Source organism: Castanea sativa, chromosome 11 (assembly GCF_040712315.1).
Source record: "Castanea sativa cultivar Marrone di Chiusa Pesio chromosome 11, ASM4071231v1".
NCBI classification, from domain to species: Eukaryota; Viridiplantae; Streptophyta; class Magnoliopsida; order Fagales; family Fagaceae; genus Castanea; species Castanea sativa.
In genome coordinates this window covers 51,861,184-51,873,966 of record NC_134023.1, presented here as the reverse complement: position 1 = coordinate 51,873,966, position 12,783 = coordinate 51,861,184, and the positions used below count along the sequence as shown (strand labels likewise).

At 33.2% G+C, this 12,783-nt stretch overlaps 1 protein-coding gene across 1 annotated transcript in view; it reads right to left on the bottom strand.

The window, feature by feature from the left end:
- Positions 1-4,534: 4,534 nt before the first annotated feature.
- Positions 4,535-12,783, bottom strand: part of LOC142614678 (glycine--tRNA ligase, chloroplastic/mitochondrial 2-like) — a 30,129-nt gene continuing 21,880 nt past the window's right edge. The window contains 8 exon segments of the mRNA XM_075787237.1: positions 4,535-4,943; positions 7,158-7,244; positions 7,400-7,481; positions 10,024-10,124; positions 10,651-10,740; positions 11,716-11,754; positions 12,032-12,136; positions 12,210-12,300. Of these exon segments, the coding sequence (XP_075643352.1) occupies positions 4,845-4,943; positions 7,158-7,244; positions 7,400-7,481; positions 10,024-10,124; positions 10,651-10,740; positions 11,716-11,754; positions 12,032-12,136; positions 12,210-12,300 (694 nt within the window). The 3' untranslated portion in view covers positions 4,535-4,844.

Genomic DNA, 12,783 nt, shown 5'->3' with positions numbered 1-12,783 from the left:
AATATGAGATTTGATCTTCGTTTACATCTAAAAACTACTTGGATTTGCGGATGCTACAAATTAAAACTCTCTAAAAGAAAATGTTTAAAAAATATTCTTAAGCGTATGCAAAAAAAAGCAAAACAAAACAAAAAAGGGAATGTGTTTGGATATATAAGAGACAAAGATGCTAGTCCATATTGAATTTAGATTTCAAAATTTAGTGATGCAATACTTTTATAAAAGATAGAGACAAATATGCTCGATCGGCTCATTAATTAGAGTTTTTTAGGATTTCTTAATGTCCTTTTTAAAATGAAATTTTATTATAATAGTACTTATTATAAACCATTATTCTTTTATGAGGGGTTTAAATTTAAAAATTCCTTAAGCCACTCATTAGATGACTCCACCACATCGATGTGAGGTGATGATTAACATTTTAAAAAAGATAAAAACATGTTTACAACGATTAAAACAATGTCACTGTAGAATTTATAGTTTACCTCTGAAACTGTTGAACAAGTCATAGTTTATAAGAATGAATGATGCAATGAAAGTTTCATTTTCATCCCATTAGATTTTGTCACTTTGAATTCTTGATTATAGAATGATAATCAGAAACAAGATGGCAATGGGCCCATCCTAGATACAAAAATAAAATTCTAGTGATTCAGAGCAGTCTTCAACTAAGAGAATTATGATCTTACTTTTTAATTGACAAATGAGAATGCATTTGATCATATCATCTAATCTTTGGCTACATACGGTTGTATATATTTTTTAAAATTTTTAGTGATTTAGTTCAGACATACAGTTTAATCCAAAAAAAAAAAAATCATACAGATGCTTGTTGGCCTTCAAAAGTGTCATAGAGATTAAATAAAAATAATGACAATTCTTTGATAGGTTCGAGACACTTGGAATTTTAGGCTAATACGGATATGGATAATTTCATTGTCAAAAGTATGTCACACATCATTTGGCCTAATTGAAGGTGTTGTCATAGTCATCAAGGTGCAAAAGGGACTCACTTTAGCACCGTAGTGATCCAAAACAAATTCACACATGTAGTAGAATAGTCACGCTTCATCCCAACCACACGTTTGTGGGCATGGTGCTCTTAGTTACGTATGTATGTATACATAGACAAGTTGAAATCGTCAGTTTAAATCATGATTTCAATTAAACAATGAAACTGTATTTTCAAAAAACAATTTTATTGTTTCAAAATTATAACTGAAATCATGTTTTGAACACGCAATTTTAAAATTATGCGTATGAGTATGTGTGCAACAAACATTAACCCATGGCCACTTCTCTCTCTCTCTCTTTTTTTTTCTTTTTTCTTTTTTGTTAAATCAACTTTGCGGCTTGGAAGGATGGGAAGAGTTTATGCCAACTAAAAGAACCTAGTATTCTAGGATAAAGACTTCAATCCATGCTTGCCAAACATGCATGGAATATTCTTGCAAATGAAAGCTACTTATGTGTAAAACTCCTGATAAGTAAATATGGTGTAAAACTTGACTGACTCAAGATTCTTAACTCAAAGAGAAGCCTCCTGGATTTGGGGAGGTTTAGAAAAGTTAAAGCCACAGTAGTAGTACTGGTGATTGGCAAGTGAAGTCCTTCCAACTCATGTGTTCACTGTTCTTGTCTTTTAGATATTGAATGTTTAAGTTTAAGCTTCCACTATGATTAATTCTCATATGCGCTAATTACTTTTATATATATATATATATATATATATATATATATATATATAAAATTAACAGCTTGTCATTTCAAACAATTGTGACTAAATTTATTATTTAAGTAAATTGTATTTTTTTCCTTCTCCCCGTGTATGTGTTAAAATACATTGTATTTTAAAAAAAAAAAAACTAATTTTTAGTTTAGAATAAAATTTGAAAAAAAAAAAAAAGAATAAGAAGGTTTGCATGTCCAAGCCCCTTTCTCTCTCTTATATATGAATTTCCAATCCTCTTTCTCTCTCTTCTATATGAAGACAATCCCAATTTATTTTTTCTTTATATTCTCGCATGTTTTTCTAATAATTAAATACTGAGTCTTGTAATTAAGTGATATTGAAAATCATGATTTAAATATTTTTCTTCTCACTTCTTATAATAATTTAAAAAGAAAAATTAGGAAATGAGTATTGTGTAAATAGGGGTTGGGTAGGGGCAAAGATAGGATCTATTTCTTTTAAGTGAAGTCAACCAAAATGTATATGTGTTTTTAGTTTTGAATTACCAACAAGGGCACATGCACTTTTCTTTTATTAAAAAAAGAAAAAGAAATTTGTATGTGTGTTCAATGCCCCAACCTACTTAAACCTTGTGTACATGCCATGGACATGCACTTATTCTTAGTTTTTACCTTTTCAAAATTTGGAGAATAAGATAGAAAATTTCTATTCTTTTGGACATGCACTTCTTTTAGTCTTTTTACTTTTGACACCATTGACAATGGATGGTATCTCTACTTAAAGAGGCCCCGCAAAGGGAGTAAGATCAAACTGAGCGCACCCAAGTACACAATGCCAGCCAACCTGTCCCTATACAAATACAATTTGGTCCACAACTAATTACTTTTTTTTTTTTTTTTTATCAAGAAAGCTCAACGCCATGGCTTGCCATGCCTACAATGCACATACTTCCAAAATCCATGCCAACTGGGTATTTCGTACTATAATGATGACAATAACCATTTCGGTAAATGTTTTGAGTGTGATAGTGACATAAACTAAATTATGTGTTTTGGGATATGACCATTCCACCCCTATATTCTTCGAAACTATTTACAGGGCAATTCAAAATAATTTCAGTAAAATCTTTATATTCTTCCACGTTTTGCTTTTTGCGTTTTGCTTTTCTTTTCTTTTTTTCTTCGTTTCTGCTGCGGCTCTGCTGCAGAGGAGATAAACGCGCAGTGCATTTACTGTACACATATTGTGCCTGTATTGTTTACGTACTTTTTTAGCAATTTTTTATTAAAAATGAATCTCGCAATACTATTCACACATTTAAAAATTATGTTTTCAGTTTTCAGTTTTCAATTTTCAACAATAAGTTCTATCCAAACAGACCCATAGTCTTTTCATTTTCCTTTCAGTAAAAATAAAAAATTGCATAGGGCCAAATAATTGAGAAGGAAGTGGACATCAATGCACTCTTTAGTACGGGAGACACTCGAACCCAAGATTGAAATCTTATTGATCCAAGTCACTTATCACTAGGTCACATGTTGCGTTGACACCGCATTGCAGGGTGGTCGATACCGTACCGGTACCGGCCGTACCGGCCGGTACGTACCGTACCGGTCAGTGCACCGGTACCGGTACACTTCTATTTTGTACCGGAAAAAATACCGGCCGGACCGGTCGCGTACCGGCCATACCGGCCAATTTCGGGCAATACCGGCCGATACCGGGCGTACCGGCCGGTATAGAAAAAAACCTTTTTTTTTTTTTTTTAGTTTTATAATTTTTGAATTTTTGTAAGGACATAATAATAACTTATTTACACTAACTTATTAGTATTATTTGTTTTCTTAATATGCAATGAACAACTAAGCTTTCTATTTTTTTATATTGTGTTTTTTTTTTTTCCTTTTAATTGATACTAAAGTTTAAAACTATGAATAATTTATTCTGAATTGAGGTAATATTTTATGATAAACTTTTATATTTACTATAATATAAATGAAATATTATATGCTTATAACCATGGTTCTAGAGATTTTAGTTTGTGTATATAATATATACATATATATATATATATATATATGTATATATAAAATAGCGGTAAACCCGAAACGGTACACCGGTATTGACCGGTATCCGAAATATATCGTACCGGTGGCCAAACCGGTACAGCCTCCGGTACGGTATTGACTTCCTTGCCGCATTGTAATTATAGAGTACCCAAATCCACTACCACATACTTTTGTGGTAATGTTGGGGTTTTGAAGGGGAAATGAACACACCACCATCACCTTCCATTTTAAGAAAGACGGAAAGCAAATATAAATTTAATACTACTTGTTTATTTCGATATAAAACATGTTGAGAAAAATGCCTTTTCTCATTTTCAAGAATTTGAAATATTTGAAAATTTTGGTCAAATTGAGAATTAGTAACATCATCCCTCCAATTGTAACTATTGAATTATTATTTATTTTATTAAAAAAAAAATTGCTAGTAGAAGACATGGTAGCCAATTTATATATTTCATGGAGTATATTTTATAAGCATTGATAAATATTTTTAGGAATGCAACCTACCAACGAAAAAAACAAGTTATTTTTCCAAAAAATGTTTTTTGAAACAAAAAATTACATTTAAACAATTGAAACTAAAAAGAAAAAGTAAAAAAGACAAGAAATGATTGATGGACAATGAACATATACCACCTTCCATTCGTGCGTACTTTTAACTAAAAATGATTGATAGAAGCACTATTTTCCCAAATTCATGTCACAATAATTTGACCACTTTTAAAGCAGATTGAATTAAGGATGGATCATTGGAAATGATGATATAGGCACCCAAAAAAATTATTGAATTTTCATTAAATTGTATAATTCAATTCAAACTTCAATCTTCATTTCACTGTGTGCTTTGTACACCCAAACTTCTCTCCAATAAACTACTGAAAAGTCTGATAAATTAATGATAAGTTTGAGGAAAAATGATAAATTTTTTTTTTTTACAAGATGCAGTAGGATAAATAGAATGTTTATGCACAAGCAAAATAGAAAGAATTACATTCTTTAGGCTCTCTCTCTCTCTCTCTCTCTCTCTCTCTCTCCTGCTACAACAATGACATCGCTTTATATTGGATGGTAAGTGGTTGAGCTCAGAATCCTGGCAAAACTGAGAGGTCTGCTATCCCTCTTGGAAGGTCAGCAATATCTCTGAGCAGAGCAAGCCTGTTTTTTCTAATTCTTTCTTCTTCCTGCGAGCACAGTAATTTTTTATAAACAAATGAATGTTGAAGTGAAACTGATCACATCTCAATCAACAGAGAGAACTGCAAATGGAATGCACAGTTTTTTTTTTTTTTTTTTAATAAGTGAATTAATAACCAAAACCAATTGGCATGATCTTCTCTAGCTCTACATATTGCCCAAAATCAGATTTTAAAAATTCTGAATAGCACTTTTACAATGTAAAATGCTCTATGAGCTGATATCAACAGCCTCAGGATCAACTCAGTTAATATTATTAGCAGAATTACTACTACAACCAATGTTACACGGAGCATTTATTTTTATTTTATAATTAAATAAGGGAAAAACCTGTTTCAATTTGAGATTGTGACTAAAAGTCATGAGTTCAATGCATTTTGGGTAGTGTGGATCCACAGTGTGTAGTAAACGCTGCCCATTAAATAATGCTCTCATGTTTTTTCAGAAGACCTGGCTGTATACTCGCTAGAGCAAAAGAACTTTTAAGCACCAGCAATAAGCTTGTGACTAAAATCCAAAAGGTGTATGTTTGACAAAATCAGCTTTGCTTTTTAACAAGCTGGTAATAAGTAATTCTCAATCTATGGAAACTAAAGCTAATAAACTGTCTTGTAAGAAGACCTTGCATATGCATAACTATGGACCGAGAACAGGGCTGACTGCCCCTCAGCTCAACCTGTTGAATTAATGTCTCAAAAACTTGAGCTAATAGAAAACAGCCAAGCACCGTATATCAAGATGAAACACAGTAACACTCCTCTTCCTCTATGTGCATGCAATGACCTTTAACTGAATGTAGCTTGAATGTGCAGAAAAGAAGAACACTACAAATGAAGATTGTCACTAATCTAACTGAGGAACTCAACAAGAGATAAGGCTTTGATACCACGTTGGACAGCCAATTCCCAAAAACTTAAATCGTAATAAACTACCACTTGTTCCAAAAGCTTAAGCTGTTAGAAACAAGGGAGTTTAATTTACTTAACCATTATTTTAACAGCCCTCACGTGTAGGCTCAGACGCCCCCTTGATAAGTGTGGCTGAATACGTGAGATTTTTAACTATTTAAAAGGGAGATAAAGTGGAGATAGGGTTTGAACTAAAGACTACTACTCTAATACCATGATAAACTACCACTTGTCTTAAAAACTTATGCTATTAGGAAATTGTGAATTTAATCACTTAACTATTGTTCTAACAAATCCTGTAGGAAACAAAGCCAGCAATGTATCAAAATAAGCAGCTGACACTGGGAATTTTTTGAACTCAACAGAGATGCTCAACATGCAAATTCAGTTACAAGCAGATGGGTCTGGGTAAGTTTCCGCAACTTCAAATCAAATTAAAAAAAATTAATGTACATTAATTATCAGCTAATCACCAAACAGATTTGATCCAGTATTTTATACCTCGTTGCAAAATATAAACAATTTGAATTTTCACAAGAACCTTACAACCACGAGAATTAAGTATAAAATGTGATGGATAAGTATCTATATAAGCAATAAGCCAAAAAGGTAACATAATTAAGCATCCAAATTGACTTATCAAAAAAAAATTAAGCATCCAAATTGATCTACATGAAGGCATATGAATGTACTGATAAATTACATGTTGTACACATGGTTGCAATTGCTCATACTATAATTTAGGACAAATATGCAAAATGAACAAAACACTGTTACACTGCTAGAAAATAACACACACAAAAACACACACACGTGCGTGTGTGTGTGTGTTATGCATGTAAATTTCATTATATCTTATGAATATCTAAATATGTATGCAACAACTACCAAGCCTCAGTACTAAAATTTTTAAGATCAACTATGGATCTTTAACAGACATAACTAGAACATAAATAGAATTGGCAACCATTAAAATCTAGAGATACTCAAAAAATAAACAAATATTTGTGTTTCAAAGATATGCAACTTTGATCTAAACATCAAATTTAGGTTCAATTATAATCTTCCATTACTCTTGAAACCTAAAACATAGCTTGTAAATTGCCATAAAACCTATTTATCAGGCTACTCCAGGTATGAATGACATTGTTTCTTCTTATCAAAAAAAAAAAAAAAATGGATGACACTGTTTCTTATTCTTTCAAGCCTCAAGGGTGTGATTTCCACCTAGTACATGTTAACTTCTAATGTTACGTATGTTCATTCATGTAAGTGACAGGTAAGATAACATACCACCATCACAAAGACATGATTAAAGAATTCTTCAAGTGGTTGTACTAGCTGTGAAGATATTTCAACAAAATCATCTATCTCAATTCCTGTAGGAGGACAAAAATGGTAGATCTTATAGTTAGTTAAGCAAATTGTGGCCACCAGTTATCCACAAAATCAGAAAGAAACAGGCATGGAAAAAAAAAAAAAAAAAAACCTCAACTACACAGAAAATGGAAATATGACAGAAAGAAAGAAATTCCAGGATGGATTTTGTTTTTAACTGACAAGAAAGCACTCCATAGAGCTCTCTCTTCATTTGTCTCAAAGGCAGCCTCATCAACCAAATAAAGACATATTCATCCATTATAAGGGGATAAAATAAAAATAAATCCTTAAAGTATAAGATATATTTCGTAAAGAGCATTGTCCCAATATTGAGAAATGGATTTTTTTTTTTTTTAAATAGTAATGAAACTTATTGAAGAAAAGGAACTACTTCATGCACACAGGATTCTACAAAAAACAGTCCTAAAGAGAGACAATAAATAGAAGTCAGTCTAAGAGAAAGAGAATCAATGAAGTTTACAATAGAATGCATCTCACTATGGCCCAAAACACAGGACCATTCAAACATAATTCTTAGGAAATGTGATTTCAGCTGAGTTACCAAGGCAGCCACACCCTCAAATGCACATTGATTCCCCTCTCCCTTCATAAAATCCACAATAGGCAAAATGGATCTAAGTTCCAAAAAAACTAAGAATGTTTACCAAACCAATTCCCCCACAACCAGAAAGTAGCTCAACAACACTCTTGGGATTACCCAATGAGCGCCAAATGCAGAAAAGGTACAAGTCCACAATTCATAAGCAATGTCACAATGCAACATATGATATATGGTTTTTCCATTGCTTGTGCACATGCAACATCAATTACTAGAGTGATCTCATTCTTATTTAGATTGTCACCGGTTAGAATATCTCCCATGCTGCTGCCCAGACAAAAATGTTTCCCATTTTAGAGCATTTTGTGCACCAAATACTTTTTCCAAGGAAATGTCATTTCCCTTGTGCCCCTTAAAGGCTAAAGCATCATAGTATGAGCAAACATCAGATTGACCATAACTAGTCAACCTCCGGTTCATTCAATCTAGACCCTCACTATTGGGAAATAAGATACAAACCGAACAAACATGACTCATTTACAAACTGAGGTAGAGGTATACAAGTACATGGGTTGACACAAACATGACTCATTTAATAATCGTGTCAACACGCCTCAACCCCAACAGAACGTGTGTATTAAGAGAGTTAACACAAGACAACCTACGTAACATGCTTAATAAACAAATCTTGTTGAGTTGACTCAAAAATTGACATGTTTTTATATTTTATAAGCACATAAATTATAATGAATTATACTTCATACTAATTCTATTTCAAAATAACATCAACTAAAGTACTAATAACATATAATTGAGAAGTTCTTAATTCAACATGGTGAACTTCCATCCTAATTTAGAAATGCACAACATAAAAAAATAAATATTAGATGAGAGCTTTTTTTTTGGTTGGGAAAAATTTAGGAACTTTAAGGATTCACAGTAGAATTTATCAATATAGACATTAAAATTCATTTAATTACTAAATTCTATATTTGAATTCTAATGTGTTGGATAAAAAAGACAATTATAATATGGGTTAAACAAGTTTGACACAAATAATGACACAAAATTGACTCAAATAATGACGCTAGGTCATTTCAAGCTAATTGTGGGTTAAATGACACAAAATTGACCCATTTCATGATTGCGTCAAAGCAGGTTGACCCTCTTTGACATGAACCCATTTACACTAAATACTAATCCACACAAAATTGAGTTGTGTTCATAGGTCGTGTCAAACATTGTCACCCTCACGAATAACATGACTCTTCTACCTGAGAATATAAAATCACTCAGAATTTGGACTAGGTCTCCTGGAGCTATTTTAGAGTGTTAATCAGCATACTGATGGAGATTATTGCTCCACCTTGATATTGTTGTAGCTCTAGTACGCTTTAAAAATAATAATAATTAGATAGTTAAACTTCAACTAAACTAAGAAACCTTAACACAATCAACACTAACTAACTTATCCATTTAAAAAAAAAATTATCAACATTAAATAAAAAGCAAGTGATTTCCAATTATAAACAACCCGGCCTGCAAATCTACTAAAACCTCGAGATAGACACCCCCTCGAGCATAAATTCTTAAGCCATCCTCTGCACAATAAAGATAAGAACCCTAACAAAAGCCATTGCATATTTCCCACAACATGCTCCACATAACTGACCAAAGGCAGCTAGATTCAATGATAAATGGAGCTGGGAGAGTTCATGATATTGATACCCCAAACCAGGAGCTAATATTAGTCAAGCTGAGAGATGGAATTATACTATATCATTTGAACTAAGTAATTTTGTTGTCAGAGAAGCAGAGAAAGAAAATGAAAATCTACTGTGTGACTGACATTGAATCAACACATGCTTAACATAAACACACAAAAATTATATTGCACTTCGGGTTTTTACAACATTCACCACCAATTAAGCCCTAAAAAATACCTTTGGTAAAGAGGCAATGGACATCTGAAATGGTTACACATGCAAAAAATCAAGCTAGACATGTTGAAAAGATGTCAGTGCTTGAACACTAGAAGGACGGGTAGCCACACACTCACACCATAGAACATCTTAAACGATTAAACAAGCAATGATGAGCACTGCTACACATGCCAGAATGTAAACAGACAAACACAGACCTATGAAAATACAAAGCCAGGAACTAGATAAATTTCAGGCATAAAAGATAAGGCTTCTATAGTAGAAAGAAAAAGGTACCTCCATATCAGGGTCCACTTCCTTTCCACGGACAATTCTTGTTGGACGAGAATATGCTTCAACAACCTTTGGAAAAAGATTGCCTCTTGACAAGGATGCCATCTAGAACCAATTTTTTTAGACCATTAAAAACTAATATATAGTTCAAGAAAATTGTAAAATGTAATGGAAATATCTCCCACATAAGTCTTTTTCTTTAAAGTAAATATTTAGAAAAGGCACTGAAGCCATGTATATGCAATAGATTTTTGTATTTAAATCTTTTACTCAAGAAAAAGAAACCAAAAAAAAAAAAAGGAAAGAAAGAAAGAAAAAGAAAACCATTTCAGAGCAAGGATTGCAAAAGATGGTTGATAGAGAAATTTAAGGGTATCAATATCATATCCTAATCCCAGCTCACAGATCAATGCCTCCTGGCAGCTTCTGGTATCTATCTATGGTATCTCTGAAAATTACAACCACATTAATCTAAGAGATTTATTATTTTCAAGAAAGAGTGCAGGACTGCATAAAGAAAAGAATTTTTTTTCATCATAACTTTAATGTGGTGGTTGAATCTATTAAGTAGTTATCTGCAGCAGACACTGGTCAATATATACAAAAAAGGAGTATAAAAAACGTCATTTACCTTATTTGCTGACTTTGCTGCCAGAGAAGGCAAGTTTGCCCGCTCTGCAAGGATAGAACGAACCACTTCTGAGCTTATTTCCTTATCAACCTGTAACCAAATCACAGCCAATTTGTCTAAAAGTGAGCTCAATGTCTTGTCAGAATATATTACATGTCCTCAAATAACATACTCTGATTATCAACAAAAATTAATTTACAGGATTAAAAATTGCAATGAGTAAATAATAACAGTAAAGCCAAACAGATTATCTGACATAATACGGTTAAAAAAAAAAGCCTACATTACCGGAAACTACCACAATTGAACATATAGAAAATTTGGGGAGTAGAAAACATGCACATCTCCCTTTTCAACCAAAAAAAAGGAGAATACTAGATCCAATGATTGTTTCAATAAGTAGCTGGAGATGGCTGTAACCTCTTAAACAGTATGAACCCTATGAATTCAATCTATTGGAAAGGCTTCAAGTCTGGTTAGTGTCCTCAATGGTCTTCAAACCAAATGACCTCTCCTGTCCTCATGAAGAAGGGGCGGAGGTTAAGGTTACTGGCTCAATTTACTATTGGTGTGACCGTGTGAGTAGTGTTTACCTAGCAAGATAAGTTTGGATCAGTACATCTTTCTTTCTACACACTTATTCTAGGTGGCATGTCCATTTTCTTTTATATTTTCCAGATGAACACGGTGGAAAATCAGCTATAAAAATTGTACTTCAGAATTTGCAGTCACTGGTCAAGCATTAACCACATTTTTGTTCAAGATAATGTATTCAGACAAACTATGAAGAGCAGGCAAAATTTCTGTGAAGTATTGATACTAAAACCATGCCTCTCAGCCAATGCTGTCATAGCTCAGCAGAGAAGGCAACAAGAGCAGAATGGGGAAGGAGTCTCAGGTTTGAGTCTTCCACTATTCCCCAATAGTACCATTCCTTGTTTTCTGTTGAATACATTATTTTTAGCAGAAAATAAAAACCTAAAAAAATAAGGAAAACATTCTGGCAAATGAAAAGATGCATAAGTTTTGTTAAGCAAAGGACTCCGTAATCTAAAGATTACACACCAGAAATTGCTCCAGTCTCCGAGTAACAAATTGAAGTACCTGAAAGGAAAGATGCAACGATCATAATTGGATGCCCATAACAGCTGTAAGCAAATTTATAAGCATGATGATGAATCCAAAGTAATTGCAAGGGATGGCACATATAAGGGTTGTTCATATATAGTAGCAATCAAGAAACACATGCAGAGGCAGAGTAACAAAAACCTACTCAAATTATCAGTTGAATGCCATTATGTAGCATTGGTATTTATAGTGGTAACCATAGGAACAGTGATGTTAAATTTTGATACAACTATAAAAGGGTGTTTATTCTTACATCTTCTATTGTACTGGCATCTACTTGAATGGGTTGGACTTCAGCAGCGAGTTCCAAAGCTTGTTTTAGATCCAGATTTTTATCCTTTTCTACCAACAGTTGGACGTAAAAGAAGCAAATTCAGCACAATCGAGTATAATTATCAGAGCCTCACAGCATTAAGATGATAATAACTTACAAGACCATAAGAGATTCTTCGTAGGCCAAATGGATCATTGGTGGAACTAGGCTGACAACCGGCAGCAAATAAGCCAACAAGGCTATCTAATCTGCAGAAAACATATTACATGAAGACAAACTGCAAGCAGAGTATCCTTGTTGAGCAGAGAAAGCATCCGGTGTAGTTTAATAATCTTCTCTTACAAACTCATGTCTAACCCAGGACTAAAACTACCCCCTCCCCACCACTCACCCCCCCAGACCCCTTTCCAAATGAAAAGGATGACAATACATTAGAGAATCCATGCATGCATGCCATACAAAGGAACTGTGCCTGTTGTAGGGCATTAGGCTATTTGAGCAAGATCTGAGGACTTTATGGATCATCTTTTGCCCACTACGGAGAGATCTTCAGCTGTTTTTGCATATTAGGGTGTTTAGTAATTGAGCAAGAAACTGAAATCCCACTTCTTTTACCTTTTAGAATAATTTTTTACGGAGACAACTCAAATGCTTTTATCAAGTCTTATTCATTCAACTTCTTCAGTGGACCTTGAGAAAAAGTTTACCAAGTGGAATCAAATACCAAAACA